The 20,969-nt window shown below is 41.5% G+C and overlaps 1 protein-coding gene across 2 annotated transcripts in view; it reads right to left on the reverse strand.

The window, feature by feature from the left end:
- UBAP1L (ubiquitin associated protein 1 like) overlaps nucleotides 1–20,962 on the reverse strand; it is a 29,149-nt gene extending 8,187 nt beyond the window's left edge. The window contains exons 1-3 of one of the 2 annotated variants that reach the window (XM_082383405.1): nucleotides 18,902–20,962; nucleotides 12,243–12,531; nucleotides 127–741 (exon numbers count right to left, since the gene is read on the reverse strand). In XM_082383405.1, coding sequence (XP_082239531.1) covers nucleotides 127–741; nucleotides 12,243–12,362 — 735 coding nt within the window. In that variant the 5' untranslated portion in view covers nucleotides 12,363–12,531; nucleotides 18,902–20,962. Of the gene's footprint in view, nucleotides 1–126; nucleotides 742–12,242; nucleotides 13,562–18,901 lie in introns of both variants that reach the window. The other variant, XM_082383404.1, reaches the window with a different exon arrangement.
- Between the last annotated feature and the right edge of the window lie 7 nt (nucleotides 20,963–20,969).

The raw sequence follows: 20,969 nt of genomic DNA on the forward strand, positions 1-20,969 counted from the left end.
GTGAGAGCAGGTAGGGAGGAGGAGCACGGAGAGGAGGGGACCGAGGCTTCGAACCAGGCTGGAGACCCAGACTGCGGGGGCCTCACTGCTGAGCTGTGGCCTCGGCCAAGGGGGCAGTTTCCTTACCGCAACCGCGGGCCTGTGGCTCCGCAGCGGGGGCACGGCGCCAGCCGTGGAGGGCCGAGGGGGCAGCGCCGGGGTGCTGGGGAGCGATGGCTCGGGGCCCGGGGGCGGCGCGGGGGCGCTGGGGAGCTGGAGTGCCGGGCCCAGGGGTGACGCGGGGCCGGGGCAGAGGCTCAGAGCTCGGTGGCGGATGCGGTGCAGGAGACTGCGGGGGCGGGCGGCCAGCCTGCACTCAGAGAGCCGCTGCCGCGCCCCGGCCAGCTCCGACCTCACGCCGCGCAGCACGTCCAGCGAGCACCGGTGTCGGCCCAGGCTGGGGCTCGCCGAGGAGCTGGGCTGGGGGCTGCAGGGATCCGGCTCTTCCTCCATGGCAGAGGAGGCTTCCTCCTCATCCTGGTCCTCCTCCTCCACCTCTTCCTCCTCAGGATGCTCCTGCGGTCTGGCCTCAGGACCTTCGGCTGCGGCAGGCATGGGCTCCAGCCCTTGCTCAGGGCTGACCAGCAAGAGCCAGGCGGGAGGGGCTGAAGCTGCCCCCGGGGCATCGCATTGGACCAGGCAGGGTCCCCGGACTACAACCTCCACCCAGAAGAGTACCCTCCTCTCCAGGCTGAAGTCGTGCTGCGGAAAGAAGGCCACATGAGGCTCCACCAGGCAAACCAGGGCCAGGGGCGCATCCCTACCTTCTGGCCTCTGGGGAACCTATTCAGGCATAGACTTGCCAGGCCTGGACAGCTTCTGATTGTAAGCCCCAGGCATTATCGCAGCCTACCCTCACCCTTGGTTTTAGCTAGCACTGGGGTGGATGGATATCAATAACAATTTAATGGCAAACTGCAGGAAGGACAAAGTGAGGAATAGGTTAATAGAATGAAACAGTGAAAACAAATATCTAAGTCCCTTTGCCATTCAGTATATAATTGAACAACAGGGGCTTTAAAAAATTCTCCAACAAAACTTGTTCTTAGCAAAGAAGCTTTCACTTCAGCCCAGCATCATTTGTCACTGAGCAGTTGGCCTTGGAGGCCGGCCCAGGCCTGCCAACCTCTCTGCGGAGTGGTACTTACCTCCATCCCATTCACTGCCATCTGAGGTTACTTTGGGGCCCAGGAAATGTAAAAATCACTAATTTTTGTTGAACTCTACTTAGTAGGTCCTAATGTTATTCCTATTTCCAGATTATCAAAATGAGGCTCAGAAAATTTAATTTGCTCGTGGTGAGATTAGTGGTGAGTGGTTGAGCTGGGATTCCTCTGTCCATCTGACTGTAGTGCTTTCTCCACTACAGATCAAGCCACCTAAAAAATAAATCTGGAGCCCACATAAATAATCTAAATTGAGAGTTTGTAAATGAGGCAAAAATAAAATATTCCCGGTACCTACCATTAAAATTTAGAACTGGAAATATAAAACTCCATTAAAAAATATAAATATTCTCAAAAGGCAATTTCAGTGCTCAATGATGGCCAGTTAAGGCTGGGGGAAGTGGTGTGTGTGGGGAAAATGGGAGGCAGAACGGCAGACAGGCACTGCCCCCTCCCACCCCTGAATGACCCTATGTTGGAGAGAGGAACATAACTTAGCTGTTCTAAGTGTGGCTCCCTGAGTGTATCTTATTTCTTTCTGTATTCTCAGGGCCCAGGGCAGTTCTGGCCCCAAGGGGATATTTGTAAGTGTGTGCAGAATAAATGGACAGAGAAAGAGATTGGAGCAAAATAAGTGGGTTGTGAAGGACAGAGGAGGGAAAAAGACAACTTCAGAACTGATGAGGCAGTCATGGAGAGAAAGAGACTGAGAGATAATGAGACAGTCAACAGGACTTAAGGAATAAAAGGATCCAAAGACCCAGGCTGAACAACCAGTAAGACAGGAATACAGCCCCATCCATTAAAAAAAAAAAAAAAAAGAAACGACAAAAAAATATGTTACGACGAAGTAGCAAGGTAAAAACCTACAAGACCAAATAAATGAAGATGAAATTGGCAACCTACCTGAAAAATAATTCAGAGTAATGATAATAAAGATGATCCAAAATCTCAGAAACAGAATGGAGAAAATACAAGGAATGTTTACAAAGGATCTAGAAGAACTAAAGAGCAAACAAACAGTGATGAACAACACAATAACTGAAATTAAAAATACTCTAGAAGGAATCAATAGCGGAATAACTGAGGCAGAAGAATGGATAAGTGAGCTGGAAGATAAAATGGTGGAAATAACTGCCAGGGAGCAGAATAAAGAAAAAAGAATGAAAAGAATTGAGGACAGTCTCAGAGACCTCTGGGACAACATTAAACGCACTAATATTCAAATTATTGGGGTCCAAGAAGAAGAGAAAAAGAAAGGGTCTGAGAAAATATTTGAAGACATTACAGTTGAAAACTTCCCTAACATGGGAAAGGAAATACTCGGTCAAGTCCAGGAAGCACAGAGAGTCCCATACAGGATAAATCCAAGGAGAAACACTCGGAGACATGTATTAATCAAACTATCAAAAATTAAGTACAAAGAAAAAATATTAAAAGCAACAAATAACATACAAGGGAATCCCCATAAGGTTAATAGCTAATCTTTCAGCAGAAACTCTGCAAGCCAGAAGGCAGGGGCAGGACATATTTAAAATGATGAAAGGGGAAAACCTACAACCAAGATTACTCTACCCAGTAAGGATCTCATTCAGATTTTTTTTTTTTTAAAGAAAGGTGGCTAATGAGTCTTTTTTTTTAAAAATTATTTTATTTATTTATTTTTGGCTGTGTTGGGTCCTCATTGCTGCACACAGGCTTTCTCTAGTTGCAGCGAGAGGGGGCTACTCTTCGTTGCGGTGCACGGGCTTCTCATTGCAGTGGCTTCTCTTGTTGTGGAGCATGGGCTCTAGGCGTGTGGGCTTCAGTAGTTGTGGCTCACGGGCTCTAGAGCACAGGCTCAATAGTTGTGGCACATGGGCTTAGTTGCTCTGCAGCACGTGGGATCTTCCTGGACCAGGCATCGAACCCGTGTCCCCTGCATTGGCAGGCAGGTTCTTATCCACTGCACCACCAGGGAAGCCCTCTCATTCAGATTTGACAGAGAAATCACGAGCAAAAGCTATGAGAATTCAGCACCACCAAACCAGCTTTACAACAAATGCTAAAGGAACTTCTCCAAGTGGGAAACACAAGAGAAGAGAAGAAAAAGACCCACAAAAACAAACCCAAATCAATTAAGAAAATGGTAATAGGAACATACATATCGATAATCACATTGAATGTAAATGGATTAAATGCTCCAACCAAAAGACACAGACTGGCTGAATGGATACAAACACAAGACCCTTATATATGCTGTCTACAGGAAACCCACTTCAGACCTAGGGACACATACAGACTGAAAGTGAGGGGATGGAAAAAGATATTCCAAGCAAATGGAAATCAAAAGAAAGCTGGAATACCAATTATCATATCAGATAAAATAGACTTTAAAATAAAGGCTGTTGGGGACTTCCCTGGTGGTGCAGTGGTTAAGATTCCACCTGCCAATGCAGGAGACATGGGTTCAAGCCCTGCTCCGGGAAGATCCCACATGCCGCGGAGCAACTAAGCCTGTGCACCACAGCTACAGGGCCTGAGCTCTAGAGCCTGTGAGCTACAACTACTGAGCCTGCGTGCCACAACTACTGAAGCTTGAACGCCTAGAGCCCATACTCCGCAACAAGAGAAGCCACCGCAATGAGAAGCCTGCGCACCGCAATGAAGAGTAGCCCCCGCTCACTGCAACTAGAGAAAGCCCGCATGCAGCAACGAAGATCCAACGCAGCCAAAAATAAATAAATAAATACATTTTTTTAAAAAAAGAAAAAAAAAGATATTCCACGCAAATGGAAATCACAAGAAAGCTGGAATACCAATACTCATATCAGATAAAATAGACTTTCAAATAAAGACTGTTGGGGGCTTCCCTGGTGGCGCAGTGGTTAAGAATCTGCCTGCCAAGGCAGGGGACACGGGGATGAGCCCTGGTCCGGGAAGATACCACATGCTGTGGAGCAACTAAGCCCATGCACCACAACTATTGAGCCTGCACTCAAAAGCCTGTGAGCCACAACTACTGAGCCCTCATGCCACAACTACTGAAGCCTGCGTGCCTAGAGACCGTGCTCCGCAACAAGAGAAGCCACCACAATGAAGAGTAGCCCCCGCTCACTGTAGTTAGAGAAAGCCTGTGTGCAGCAACGAAGACCCAATGCAGCCAAAAACAAATAAATAAAATAAATTTTAAAAATTTATAAAAATAAAAATAAACAAAGGTTTTTAAAAAATAAAAAAATAAAGACTGTTACAAGAGATAAGGAAGACACTACATACTGATCAAGGAATCAATCCAAGAAGAAAACATAACAATTATAAATATTTATGCACCCAACATAGGAGCACCTTAATACATAAGGCAAATGCTAACAGCCATAAAAGGAGAAATCAACAGTAACACAATAATAGTGGGGGACTTTTAACACCCCACTTACACCAATAGACAGATCATCTGGACAGAAAATAAATAAGGAAACACAAGCTTTAAATGACACAGTAGACAACATAGACTTAATTGATATTTTGAGGACATTCCACCCAAAAGCGGAAGAATACACTTTCTTCTCAAGTGCACATGGAACGTTCTCCAGAATAGATGACATCTTGGGTCACAAATCAAGCCTTGGAAAATTTAAGAAAATTGAAATTGTATCAAGCATCTTTTCTGACAACAACACTATGAGATTAGAAATCAATTACAGGAAAAAAAAAACAGTAAAAAACACAAATACATGGAGGCTAAACAGTGCGCTGCTAAATAACCAAGAGATCACTAAAGAAATCAAAGAAGGAATAAAAAAATACCTAGAAACAAATGACAAAGAAAACATGATGATCCGAAACCTATGGGATGCAGCAAAAGCAGTTCTAAGAGGGAAGCGCCCAGCAATTCAAGCTCATCTCAAGAAACAAGAAAAATCTCAAATAAATATTCTAACCTTACACCTAAAGCAACTAGAAAAAGAAGAAGAAAACCCAAAGTTAGTAGGAGGAAAGGAATCATAAAGATCAGAGCAGAGATAAATGAAATAGAAACGAAGAAAACAATAGCAAAGATCAATAAAACTAAAAGTTGGTTCTTTGAGAAGATAAGCAAAATTGATAAACCTTTAGCCAGACTCATCAAGAAAAAGAGGGAGAGGACTCAAATCAATAAAATCAGAAATGAAAAAGGAGAGATTACAACTGATACCACAGAAATACAAAAGATCCTAAGAGACTACTACAAGCAACTCTATGCCAATAAAATGTACAACCTGGAAGAAATGGACAAGTCCTTGGAAAAGTACAACCTTCCAAGATTGAACCAGGAAGAACTAGAAAATATAAACAGATCAATCACAGGTAATCAAATTGAAACTATAATTTAAAATCTTCCAACAAACAAATGTCCAGGACCAGATGGCTCCACGGACGAATTCTATCAAACGTTTAGAGAAAAGTTAACACCTATCCTTCTCAAACTCTTCCAAAAAATTGTGGAGGGAGGAACACTCCCAAACTTGTTTTACAAGGCCACCATCACCCTGATACCAAAACCAGACAAAGATATCACAAAAGAAGAAAATTATAGACCAATATCACTGATGAACATAGACACAAAAAATCCTCAAGAAAATACTAGCAAACAGAATCCAACAACACATTAAAAGGATCATACACCATGATCAAGTGGGATTTATCCCAGGGATGCAAGGATTCTTCAATATACACAAATCAATCAATGTGATACACGATATTAACAAACTGAAGAAGAAAAACAATATGATCATCTCAATAGATGCAGAAAAAGCTTTTGACAAAATTCAACACCCATTTATGATAAAAACTCTCCAGAAAGTGGGCACAGAGGGAACCTACCTCAACATAATAAAGGCCATGTATGAAAAACCCACAGCAAACATCATTCTCAATGGTGAAAAACTGAAAGCATTTCCTCTAAGATCAGGAATAAGACAAGGATGTCCACTCTCGCCACTACTATTCAACATAATATTGGAAGTCCTAGCCACAGCAATCAGAGAAGAAAAAGAAATAAAAGGAATACAAATTGAAAATAAGAAGTAAAACTGTCAGTATTTGCCGATGACATGATACTATACATAGAAAATCCTAAAGATGCCACCAAAAAACTACTAGAACTAATCAATGAATTTGGTAAGGTTGCAGGATACAAAATTAATGCACAGAAATCTCTGGCATTCCTATACACTATCAATGAAAGAGAAATTAAGGAAACAGTCCCATTTACCATTGCAACAAAAAGAATAAAATACATAGGAATAAACCTACCTAAGGAGGCAAAAGACCTGTACTCAGAAAACTATAAAACACTGATAAAAGAAATCAAAGATAACATAAACAAATGGAGAGACATACCATACTCCTGGATTGGAAGAAGCAGTATTGTGAAGATGACTATACTACCCAAAGCAATCTACAGGTTCAATGCAATCCCTGTCAAATTACCAATGGCATTTTTCACAGAACTAGAACAAGAAATTTTACAATTAGTATGGAAACACAAAAGACCCCGAATACCCAAAGCAATCTTAAGAAAGAAAAATGGAGCCGGAAGAATCAGGCTCCCTGACTTCAGACTATACTACAAAGCTACAGTAATCAAGACAGTATGGTACTGGCACAAAAACAGAAATATAGATCAACGGAACAGGATAAAAAGTTCAGAGATAAACCCACGCACATATGGTCACCTTATCTTTGATAAAGGAGGCAAGAATATACAATGGAGAAAAGACAGCCTCTTCAATAAGTGGTGCTGGGAAAACTGGACAGCTACATGTAAAAGAATGAAATTAGAACACTCCTTAACACCATACACAAATATAAACTCAAAATGGATTAAAGACCTAAATGTAAGGCTGGACACTATAAAACTCTTAGAGGAAAACATAGGCAGAACACTCTATGACATAAATCACAGCAAGATCCTTTTTGACCCACCTCCCAGATAAATGGAAATAAAAACAAAAATAAACAAATGGGACCTAATGAAACTTAAAAGCTTTTGCACAGCAAAGGAAACCATAAACAAGGTGAAAAGACAACCCTCAGGATGGGAGAAAATATTTGCAAATGAAGCAACTGACAAAGGATTAATCTCTAAAATATACAAGCAGCTCATGCAGCTCAATATCGAAAAAACAAACAACCCAATCCAAAAATGGGTGGAAGACTTAAATAGGCATTTCTCCAAAGAAGACATACAGATGGCCAACAAATACATGAAAAGATGCTCAACATCACTAATCATTAGAGAAATGCAAATCAAAACCACAATGAGGTACCACCTCACACCAGTCAGAATGGCCATCATCAAAAAATCTACAAACAATAAATGCTGGAGAGGGTGTGGAGAAAAGGGAACCCTCCTGCACTGTTGGTGGGAATGTAAACTGATACAGCCACTATGGAGAACAGTATGGAGGTTCCTTAAAAAAAATAAAAATAGAACTACCATATGACCCAGGAATCCCACTACTGGGCATATACCCTGAGAAAACCATAATTCAAGAAGAGTCGTGTACCACGATGTTCATTGCAGCACTATTTACAATAGCCAGGACATGGAAGCAACCTAAGTGTCCATCGACAGATGAATGGATAAAGAAGATGTGGCATATATATACAATGGAATATTACTCCACCATAAAAAGGAACGAAATTGAGTTATTTGTAGTGAGGTGGATGGACCCAGAATCTGTCATACACAGTGAAGTAAGTCAGAGAGCGAAAAACAAATACCGTATACTAACGCATATATATGGAACTTTAAAAAGCGGTACTGATGAACCTAGTGGCAGGACAGGAATAAAGATGCAGATGTAGAGAACGGACTTGAGGGCACAGGGGGAGAAGGGTAAGCTGGGATGAAGTGAGAGAGTGGCATGGACATATGTACACTACCAAATGTAAAATGGATGACTAGTGGGAAGCTGCTCCATAGCACAAGGAGATCAACGTGATGCTTTGTGACCACCTAGAGGGGTGGGATAGGGAGGGTGGGAGGGAGGCTCAAGAGGGAGGGGATATGGGGATATATGTATACATATAGCTGATTCACTTTGTTGTACAGCAGAAACTAACACAACATTGTAAAGCATTTATACTCCAATAAAGATGTGAAAAAAAAAAATACCAGCACTTGTGATTTGTGGAACCTAAGCAAGATGATTCTAAATTTCATATGAAAAACAAACAAATAAGAATAGCCAGAAAAACTCTGGGGACAAAAAGAGAAATAAGGGGGACTGGCCCTACCAGCTGTTAATATATATTATAAAACCTCAATAATTAAAGCTAAGGCACTGGCACAGATAGACTAAAGGTACAGAACAGAAAGTCCAGAAATAGAAATTAATATCTATGGAACTTTAGTAAATAACAAGGTGGCATCTCAAGCAATGGGAAGAAGATGGTGTTAGTCAAAAATGGTGTTAGTCAGCTGAAAGGAAATAAAGTTGGATCCATCCTCACATCATACACAAGGATGAATTCCAAAAGGATCGAAGATTCAATTGTATGAAATGAAACCATAGGAGTACTAGGAGAAAACAGGAGAGAAATCCTTTATTACCTCAAGTGGGAAAACATTTCTCTGAATTGAAATTGAGAAGTCATGAAAGTACACACACGCACATGTGAAAATCTGCATGGCAAATATACCCCATAAGCAAGGTCAAAGGCAAATGACAAACTGGAAGGAAAACAGCTCTGATAACACATACTAATATAGGAGTGCCTAGAAATAGATAAGAAAAAGACCAACAGCCCAACAGGGAAATGGACAAAAGATATGGACAGTCCACAGAAAAGGAAATACAGATGGCTCTTAAACACATGAAAAGCTGCTCAACCTCACTAAGGATAAGAGAAAGGCAAAATAAAACTACACTGAGATACCATTTGCCTATCCCTGGGCAAAGATCCAACATCTTATGACTCTCTGTTGGGGAGTGGAGCTGAGGTACAGGCCCCTTGTAGAGCGCTGGTTGGATGTAAATCAATATAATCGTTATGGAGGGCAATATGGCAATACACTTCAATTCAAAAGGACATCTGCATAGTCTTTCCCTGCAGCATTGTTTGTAATGGCAAAAGACTGGGAAGAACCCAAGTGTCCATCCAGAGGGGATTCATTCAATAAAGTACGATGTATTCATTTAACGCAATACAGTGAAAAACAAAGTGAAGAAGCTTTCTATGTATTGATATGGAAGGTCTTAAAATATATTAAGTGAAAAAAATCAAGAAGAACAGTGTATATAAAATGCTACCCTTGGTGTAAAAAAGGAGGAAATAGCTGTATTTGCTTGTGTATACAAACATAAGAATCTCCAGAAGAATACATTTTAAAAAATGAGTGACAGAGGTCACCAGTAGAGGTGGGGACAGGACAGATGGGAAGGTGTCAGTAGAAGGCTTTTCACTCTTTCAGGGTAGGCAAACTGCCTGGGAGCCAAACTGACTTCCAACCTTGTTTTTATAAATAAAGTATTTTTGGAACACAGCCATACCCATCCACTACTTTCTGTAATGTCTATGGCCCTTTCTCCCTACAACAGCAGAGTTAAGTAATTGCCAGTTTTTACTATCTGGTCCTTTACAGAAAATGTTTGTTGACCCTTGTGCTATACCTATATATACATATATATACATGTATATATATGTATTTCATTTCAAACTGCATGAATATATTTTCTCTCTAAAAATTTTAATTGACAAAAGGGAAATTAACTCTGATTAAAGGGATGATGAAACTATGATGAAACAACAAAACACAGACTTGTTGAGACTCCTTGGGAAGGCAGTAGGGTGCAGGGAGTGGACATGGGCTTTGGGGTCTGATCACATTGGAGTCCTGGCTGTGTCACTTACAAGCCACATGACCCTGTTGGTCACCTGGGTGGGAACTTTGGTTTCCTGTGCCATGGGGAAGGAACACCCACCTGCTAAACGGGTCATAAAAATGAGAGAGAAGGGCTTCCCTGGTGGCGCAGTGGTTGAGAATCTGCCTGCCAATGCAGGGGACACGGGTTCGAGCCCTGGTCTGGGAAGATCCCACATGCCGCGGAGCGACTAGGCCCGTGAGCCACAATTGCTGAGCCTGCGCGTCTGGAGCCTGTGCTCCGCAACAAGAGAGGCCGCGATAGTGAGAGGCCCGCGCACCGCGATGAAGAGTGGCCCCCACTTGCCGCAACTAGAGAAAGCCCTCGCACAGAAACGAAGACCCAACACAGCCAAATAAATAAATAAATAAATAAAATTAAAAAAAAAAAAAAATGAGAGAGAAGAGTGAACATATAAAGAGCACCTAGCATGGGCCTGGTGCATAGCAGGTGCTCAATAAATGGTAGCTATTTTTTTCTCTTTAGGCCACTACAGGTTCATCTGGTAATCTAACTACTATCTATAACATTGTTGCTATGGGAAAATGTGTTTCAAGTTCCAAACACTGGGAATACAGCCCAGTACATTTGGAAGACTGACCAGGAGAGGCTGTAAATCATACTTGGAGTCTCTATTTGATTATTTGCCACAGCAGTAAAAGAAATGGAGGCTCAGGAAGGGAAACAGGCACAAGGGAGTACAGATGCCCACCCTGAGAATAGGAGGCAGAGCCAGGGCCAGCATATGGGCTAGGACACTAGACATAGACTTGGCAGAAGGGTGCACATTTCTGCTTCGAGAAGTAACCTTCAGAATAGCCTCTTCCCAGCTTGGCTTGAGTCCAGCAGAGAGGGAAAAGTTGTGATAGTCTACCTCCCCTGGAGTTTAGTAAAGCAAGTTCTTCTTCCCAACAATACTGGCCCTACTGCCAGAGGGCCCACAGCACAGGCTGCCTGGGGAGAGCAAGAGCTCCTGCCCCACAGAGCGTGGGCCCCTGGACACTGTGCTCTGGGCTTTACAAAGCTTATTTCTGTTCTGGGTCTTAAGGAGCTTAAGTGCAACTCCAGGGTCTGCAGATAAGTCTCCTGCTCCTGTCCCCACAGGCCACTCATGCCTCTCCACCTGACCCTCCCCAGGCCTCTCCTTCCTGGACTATGCTCTCTGCACCTCACTTCCCACAACCCTTTTTTTTGCCCTCGAACATTATCTGTCTGATGGCTCTCATGTTCCAATCCTTCCCTTAGCTATCAGGAAATGATCTAGAGTCAGGACCCTGGTTTTAGTCCTGCCACTGCCACTATCTTTGGACAAATCATTTCCCTTCTCTGAGCCTCAGGTCCTCATATGCAAAGTGAGTGAGAGCTGAACTAGATCCTCAAACTTTCCTACAAAGTTAGCCCACAGACAGCGCTGAGCACAGAAGAGCCCGAGGACTCAGTCCCAAGAGACCCAACGCCAGCTCCACAGTTCTCTGCAATCCTTTTCTTTCATTTTTTCAAAATTCATGTGAATTCTGCCTTCTACCCCATGATACATCTGTGTTATAATATAAATGCAATAGGTTTCCTCCTAAATCTTCAAGTAAATTTGACTCACTTGGAAGTTAAATAATCATGTTTATCCTGAGGGTATCTGATACCACCATATATACTGGGTGCATATCCCAGTGTGTGAGCCGTGGGGCAAGGGGTGCCTCAAGGTGCCCCCAGGATAGATGTGCTTTGGGTCTGTGGAATAGTAATCCCTTCTGATGTGTCCCATGTAACTGTCTGCATTTTAATGGAGGATTCTGGAGAGAGTATCTTAGCCCAACGAAGTGATTCTAATGGTGGAATTTTAGAATTGGCAGCAGGCTGATAGAGAACAGAGGAATTGGAGCATCCTTGCTATGACTCTCAGTCACTCCATACAGGCAACCTTCCAGTTATTCTAAACTTAAAATAAGACCCACTAAATAGCCCCCAACACCAGGACACTAGCTTTCTTCATGAAATATCTTTTCCTCTTGGGTTATTTCCAAACTTCCTAGAATATACCAGAACAGGACAGGCTGCCAGTTAAAATCAAGGAACAAGGGACCTCATGAGGCTCAGCATCAGACCCACAGAGCCAGGGATGAGAAGACAGACAGAGAGATACACTTACCATAGAACCCAGCAGAAGCTCCCTGCAGTCTGGGACACTGAGCTCTGGCCCAGGGAGGGGCTCCGTGCCTATCACAAAGCCCTTGGGCACCTTGAAGGGGACACCATCCAGGGCATTCATTCTGTCAGAGGAATGTGGAGATGGCTGAGCAGGGCTGGGGCAGGCCTCCTGCTGGCAGGGAGAGAGTGAATTCCTGAGGACCAGGCTCAGGTCTCAAATGGCTCACTGCTCTCCTATGTGGTGACTTAGCCGAGCCCCACAGAGCCAGGAAGGGAAAGGCCCGTGCTGCCTAAGGGAGGAAATGAATAAAACAAGAGCATTCAAACCAACAGCAACTGACTATTTCATGTTTAAGTTTTGCTCTCTAGACCACTGTTTCCCAAAACACGATCTGCAACACTAGTTCTAAAGCATTTCATCAATTTTTCACCCAAATGGTTAAGAAAGAAATATCAAATTACACAAATTCTTCCAGAAAAGAAGGAATACATCCTAACTTGTTTTGATTTCAGCATCACCTTAATACCAAACCTGGGGGCTTCCCTGGTGACGCAGTGGTTAAGAATTCGCCAGCCAATGCAGGGGACACGGGTTCAAGCCCTGGTCCAGGAAGATACCACATGCCGCAGAGCAACTAAGCCCACGCACCACAACTACTGAGCCCGTGAGCCACAACTACTGAGCCCGCCTGCCTAGAGCCCGTGCTCTGCAACAAGAGAAGCCACCGCAATGAGAAGCCCGCGCGCCACAGGGAAGAGTAGCCCCCGCTCACCGCAACTAGAGAAAGCCCGTGTGCAGCAATGAAGACCCAATGCAGCCAAAAAATAATTAATTAATTTTAAAAAATGTTAAAAAAAAATACCAAACCTGACAAGAAGATTAGAGGCTGATATTTCATGAAAATAAATGCAAAAATCTTATCAAAAGTAATTATGGATAGAAAAATACAACACTGCCAGGTTGAGTTTATTTCAGGAATGAAAGACTGGATTAACATTCCAAAATTAATCAATGGGAATAAAGATAAATATCAATAGAATAAAAATGAAAAAGTGTATAATTAGCTATCTCCATAGATGCAGAAAAAGCACTTGATAAAATCAATATCCACTCATGATTTTAAGAAACAATAAACAAACCATTTTTAGCAACTTAAGAATAGAAGAGAATTTCCTTAACCTAACAAAGAAAATCTCTAAAACATTTAAAGCAAACATCCCACTTAATGGTGAAATATTAAAAGATACCCCCAAGATTGGAAATGAGACAAAGATGTCTCCATCATCTCTTCTGTTCAACACTGCACTGGAGGTACTAGCCTGTGCAAAAAGAGAGGGAAAAATAAAACAAAAGTATAAGGATTGGAAAGAAACAAACCCATCATTATTTCTAGATGACATATTTATATGTAGAAAATCCAAAAGAATAGTAAGGTAATTTATCAAGGTCTTTGGATACAAGGTCAATATACAAAAATCAATTGTATTCCTACATAAAAAAACCAAACCATGTAAACGTTATCTTTTAAAAATTTCGTTAGAGTTTGGGATTGACATATACACACTGCTATATTTAAAATAGATAACCAACAGGGAACTACTGTTTAGCACAGGGAATGCTGCTTAATATTCTGTAATAGTCTAAATGGGAAAAGAATTTGAAAAAGAATAGATACATGTATATGTATAACTGAATCACTTTGCTGTCCACCTAAAACTAACACAACATTGTTAATCAACTGTGCTCCAATATAAAATAAAAATTTTAAAAAAATTTTCATTAGAGATTGATACCATTTATATTAGCATTAATTACCTAGGACTCTAACACAAGATTATAAGACTTCTACACAGAAAACTATAAAACATTAGATTAAATAGAGGAACATACCACGTTCATGGCTTGTAAGACTCAATATTGTAAATACATCAATTCTCCCTGAATTGATTTATAGATCCCACGTATCAAAATTCCACCACATTTTTGGGTGTAAATTGGCAAACTAATTCTAAAATTTAAATAAAATGCAAAGGGCCAAGAAAAGCCAAGACAATCATGAAGAAGAAGCAACACAGCTGAAGATTTATACTATCAGATGTCAAGACTTAGTTTAAAGTGAAAGCAATTAATACAGTGTGGTATTGACATGAGAGCTTACAAAGAGACCAACAGAACAGAAAAAAAAAGTCCAGAAACAGATCCGCACATATATGGATCCTTGATTTATGACAAAACTGGCCCTGCAAAGCAGTAGGAAAATGAAGGTCTTTTTAATAAATGGCTCTGGACCAACTGGATATTCACCTAGAAAAAAAAAAATCTTGACCGCTACCTCATATCATAAACAAAGGTCAATTTCAGATAGACTGTAGATCTAAATGTGAAAGGTAAAAAAAGCTTGAAGATAAAATAGGAGAATATATTTATGGCCTTAGAAAAGGCAAACATTTCGTAAAAGGTTACAAAAAAGACTAACGATAAAGGAAATACTGATAAATTGAGTTACATTAAAGTTAAGAACTTCCATTCATCACCATACCATTAAGTGAAAAAGCAAATCACAGAGGGGGAAAAGATATTTGTAGCACACATATCTGACAAAGGACTCATATCCAATATATGCAAAAAACTTCTACAAATCAATAAGAAAAAGATCCCAAAATAGGCAAGAGATTTTAACAGGCACTTCACAAAAGAGAATATCCAAATAGCCAATAAACATATAAGTTGTTTAACCTCATTAGTCATCAGGGAACTGCAAAATGAAACAATGAGATAACACTACACTACACACACACACACACACACACACACACACACACACAGGAAGAGTTAAGTTTTAAAAGCCTAACAATATCAAGTGTTGATGAGGTTGTGGAACATCTGGAACTCTCATGCACTGTTGGTGAAAAAGTCAATTATTATTAGTCAACAATATCTACTAAAGCTGAAATCTAAGCATTAAAAATTCACACATAGCTTCTGAGCCTTTTGGCTAAGATCAAGTGTAGTATCTGTTAGTTTAATTATATTCACAACAGCCAGGGATTTGCTTTTTTATGTATTTTAGACCACATTAAATATTGTTGCCTTAAAAAACAAAGCAAAACTCATTCACATAATTCAATTTCATGACTGCCTATAATATACACTTAAATCTAGACTCCTGGGCTTCCCTGGTGGCGCAGTGGTTGAGAGTCTGCCTGCCAATGCAGGGGACGCGGGTTTGAGCCCTGGTCTGGGAAGATCCCACGTGCCGCGGAGCAACTGGGCCCGTGAGCCACAGCTGCTGAGCCTGCGCGTCTGGAGGCTGTGCTCCGCAACAGGAGAGGTCGCGATAGTGAGAGGCCCGCGCACCGCGATGAAGAGTGGCCCCCGCTCGCCACAACTGGAGAAAGCCCTCGCACAGAAACGAAGACCCAGCACAGCCAAAATTAAATAAATAAATAAATAAAATTAAAAAAAAAAAAAATCTAGACTCCTGACCATAGTCTGGCATTTTGCAAATAACCAGGGCTTAGCAGGGAGCCCACACCAGGGAGTGGCTCCCTGGCTCAATACAATGTCATCCCTACCAGGATGGTGCAAAGCCCTGCTGTTCGGGGTCACTGGGGTCATCACCACATCCACAGAAGAGCATCATGTGAGGAGGTAGAGTCGATAATCTGAGCGCAGAGAGGTCAAATGAGGCCAGATGGGCAAATCCTTTAATTCCTTCATTTCTACTGTCTGCCCTCTTTTGTCAGTGTCTTACTGTATGTAAGACTCAAAAGGCTTCTCCACCCCATGTTGGGAGATAGTCTCCCATCATATTGGCATTGAGTCTTTATGCTACAGGATCAGACAGCTTTCAGTGTGATCAGTAAGTTATCTGCCCCATCAACCTGTTCCTACAGGGGACCTTAGAGTGTAGGGAGTTGTAGGGGATACATGAAAGTTAGGAAGTTTTGGCATTCTCAGATTTATAGTTCACATTTTCAGCTATCATTAGAATTTTTAGCTATGGGGAAGGACCACAGTTGTGCTGAGTCCCAAGTGTGAACTGCCTGTCCCATGAGCAAGTATAGGGCCACCCTCCTGCTTCCTTCCCTCTGCCCCAGCATCTGCATCCTAACAGATATTCTCTACTCAGCATTATACTTGCTTCTAGAGTAATTTAAGAGTTTGAGGATTCTGGAAACACCTCTTAATAGCAGCAAGGGCTACAGTGCAAGACATGATCTAGTTAGAACATATTCTAAAATGACGGTCACATGTGCATCTGCTAAATACAAAATAAGAGGTACAGATCATTAAGTGATGATATTCTTCAGAGGGAGGAGAATATTCTAGTCCTTATGGGGGTTGGGGAAACTTCAGGAAAGATGGGACTTGATCTGGACCCTGGAGGGTGGGAGAACAGCCTGTGAGCAGGGAGAAGGCTGGGTGGAGAGCATAACTCCAGGGAGAGAACAGCTTAAGCCAGGGAGCAGAGGCAGGGCAGAGTGAGGGGGAGACAAGCTGCTTGACTCAAGTATATCCTTTGTGCTGAGAAGCTGTCTGCAGTAAGATGGAAGGGGTAGATCGGGGTGGAGCTGGGGAGGGTGCTGAACTTCAGGCTGAGCGCTAACGCCATTCAGTAGGCAGAGAAAGCCCTGAAGGGGTCTGAAGGGATGGGGTGAGGGTAGGAAAATGGGGATATTAGGAAAGCCAGTCTATGCAGGCTTCAACAAACTGCATAATCCAGGACCTTTCCATCAGCAGTCCATGGGTCTGTGCCCATGTGGCCGCATCTGAGCCTGGGGCAAGGGGCTGGGTAGGTGGGGATTGTAGTAATTGGTCTACATGGAGTCCCCACAATGACACTAGTATTATTTTTTAAAGGTGTCCACTATCCTCTCAAAACGACTTCATCCTTGCCCATAGCGTCAATAATCTAATACTCACACATTAAATTCTCCAGTTCTCTTCTAAGATCAAACTCACAACACAACTGCCCTTCAGGCATGTCCTCCAAGATGTCTCAAGGGTGCCTCAAACTCAACATACCCAAAGTGAACTCTGATCTTCCCCTCCCCCAAACTGCTCCTCCTCCTCCAGTATTCCTTGTCTCAAGGAACGTCTAAGGGGCACACAAGCTTGGGACTCATCCCCGATACTTTCTTCTCCTTCACTGCCACCCATCTCTAATCCCTGCCAGGTTTTCTCTCCTAAATCTCTGGAATCTAGCCATTTCATGCTACCGTGGAAATCCAAGCCCCCATTATCTCTCACTCGGACAACTGATGTCCATGTATCCTCTCATGCCTTATGATTCTGTTCCACACACTGGGATGAAAATGATCATTTCAAAACAGCAAACTAAGCCATTTCCACTGTTTAAAAGCCTCCAGTGGTTCCCACCTACTCTCAGAGTAAAAGCAAACTCCTGACAAGGGATTCTAAAGCCTTACAGTGTCTGGTCCCTTCTCCTTCACTTGCTGTCTTACTCTAGCCATGATGGCCTTCAACTTGCCTTGGTCTCTTGGCCCCCCAGAGGGCCTTTGTGTATGCTGCTCTGGGTACTTGCTATGCTCCTCTTTGTCTCTTCCCACTAGTTAATTCTTCAGAGCTCTGCTGAAACAGCATTTCCTCAAAGCTTTCCCTGACCCCCGAACTTGAATCAATCCAACTAGTACAGTGGTTTTCAAGATTTTTTTCTATTGTGCCCCATAGAATGAAATATATTTGACTTTGTAACCTAGCATATACATACATAAACTGAATGATAATTCTTACCCTTACTATATGATATACAGATATTTTGTATTATTTCACCTAAAAGCATTACAGAACACTGTTTGAGGGAAAAAAAGGGTGGGGGGCCTAAATCAATCTAATGGAACCGTAGCTCTCCTTCAAAGCACTTGGCACATTTTTTATGATTGTTGGATTAATATCTATCTCCCTCAAAACCTGCATTAGGGAGTATTTGGTATTTTGCTCACCATTAGAGCCCTTGTACTTATTAGCAAATTATCTGAGCCTCAACAGGCACTTAAAAAAATTTGAACAGTGAAAAATATAAATTTGTGACTACGTACTTTTTCTTTGTAGTGCTTATTACAATTATAACTGATGTTAATTATCTGTATAATTATTAAGCTTCTCTATTCTAGACTAACTGCAGGAGGGCAGGAATCCTGTCTGTTTGCCCCCTTTTTATGTCTCCAGCATTTAACATTGTACCTGGAAAATGGTAAATAGAAATCATTTCCCAAGAACACCGTTCAAATCCTGGTAACCACATTCCGGCAAGAATGAGTTAATGAAGTTGGAAGATGTCTACTGCTCTGCATAGTTATCCACTCTAACACCAATTGCCTCAAAGACTTCAATCTTTGCTTCAGAGACTATGAAAAACCCAGTTTATTCCAAAAGGCAAAGGGAAACAAATTCTTCATGGATAGCCAGGTGTGGCAAGTCGGGATCTACTGATGGGTGCACTCAAAAGTAAAAAGTTAATTATGCGGGACCAGCTTATTTGTTATAAGCAATTTTTAAAAAAAATTTAGCTGGAAATACTTGGAAACGTAATCACTAGTCCCTAAATTCTACCACAGCTACTACTTCACAGCATTCACATTCCTTCTATATATATTATTCTTCTTTGAATGGAACAAGACATACTTTGTACTTACCTTGTAATTCCCAGGATAGCTTCTCTGTGGATAAAACTTGTAGAAGTGAATTGCTACAACAGATGGTATAATCTCAGCTAAGCTTCTTGATACATCCTTGCACGAAAGTCACGTGGGCATAGGAACATGAATGGCTTTAGAGTGATTAAGTTGGTTGGCTGTAGCAAGTTCTTTGACGTCATAAACTCAGGCACTCCCGCTGAACACTCTTAGTATTTAATATACAACTAATCTCTTTCATTTTCCAATCTTCCCTGTATTTACCTAATTTCTTAAAAATAAACGTTTTTGTTAGTTTCTCACAAATCCAGGGTCTCCTGGAAATTTGTCAAGATAAACAAATTTCTTGCATATACGAGATGATGAATCAACACATTTCTAGTTAGTCTTTGAAAGAGTTTAATTCTCTATTTTCATTAATTTATGTTCAATACATAGAGAATATAGGTATAGGTCAGGGATAGGAAATGTGCAAGATAAACTTGGAACAGAATACTGGGATTGAGTGGGAACTCAGGAGTGGAGTTAAAAGAGGCTCCCACTGGCCAAAGGTGAGGCAATCAATAAAAAAAGATAATAACAATGGATTGAAAGACAAATACATTTAGATCTGAGTTCATAATGATACTTAAAAAAAACATTCACTGGTAACTTTTGGAGGATGCTATGGAACTACCTCATTATTTTGAAAACTAGTAAATAAAATCATGTATTTATTTTTTTGCCTTTCTATACAAATTGTACCCCAGGGTAACCAAATAGTTGATGAGGGGATGTTTCTCCTTTTAGTATATTCCAGCTGATAATTAAAGAAAGCAGGGCATAATTAAACTATCACTATTTTGCAAATCCAAATGAGTGCGTCTAGGTCTTGAATGTCAATGGCTGCTAAGATCACAAAATAAGACAACCAATTAGTCCTCCTAAATGGAGTACACACCAGGTCTATGAAATACTCTTGCCAGAAAATCCCGATCTTAATGTCATCAAACCTTTAGATCAGCGTGGTCCAATAGAAACATGTGAACCACATGTGTAATTGTACATGTCAAGTCAAACTCAATTTCAGTTCAAACTCAATTTCAAGTCCCCAATAACCATACATGGCTACCATATTAGACAGTACAGCTCTGTCTAATAATTATATTATAGGAATAGAGGCACATGTAATCACAAGGATGCAGTTAGCCAAATCCAGACTGGGAACTCTTTAGGAAAAAAATGATCTGATTTCTTCAAGTAATAAACTGCAAGGGAGTGAAAGTGCAACAGTACATAGGAGGAAGGAGAGAGAGACCTACGGGTTATCAGAAACTTAAGAGACACATCAACCAACAACAATGCATAGATTGCATCCAGATCTTGATTTGGAACAAAGTGTAAAACACACATTTATGAGATAATTTAAACATTGACTATTTGATGATACTAAGGAGTTATTCATTTCTTTAGGTGCAATAATAGCAGTGGTTAATTTTTAAAATGTCTTAGAGCTACATAAACACTTATGAAGTAATATGGCATCTGAGATTTGCCTCAAAATAATCCAGTGTGATTGGTAGGGGTACAGATAAAACAAGATTGGTCAAGAGTTGACCATTATTTGAAGCCAGATGATGAAAAAAATTATACCATTCTCTTTACTTTTTAATATTTGAAATTTTCCACACTTAAAAAGAAAAGACTGTGGGATAAGATTACAATGATACTGTCCATACTCTCAGAAGTACAATTCATTAAAGACACTACTATAAGTCTTTCTTGGGACATCCCTGGTGGTCCAGTGGGTAAGACTCCAAGCTCACAATGCAGGGGGCCCAGGTTCGATCCCTGATCAGGGAACTAGATCCCGCATGCATGCCACGACTAAGAGTTTGCATGCCACAACTAAGAAGCCCGCATGCGGCAACTAAAAAGATCCCACACACCCCAATGAAGATCCTGCGTGTCTCAAATAAGACCCAGAGCAGCCAAAATAAATAAATATATTTAAAAAGTCTTTCTTTCTGAACCTATAAAGCAGGGGTTCCCAACCCCACCCCCGACCCCAGGCTGCACAGCAGGAGGT

Source organism: Balaenoptera borealis (genome assembly GCF_965194805.1).
Source record: "Balaenoptera borealis genome assembly, chromosome: 3".
NCBI classification, from domain to species: domain Eukaryota; kingdom Metazoa; phylum Chordata; class Mammalia; order Artiodactyla; family Balaenopteridae; genus Balaenoptera; species Balaenoptera borealis.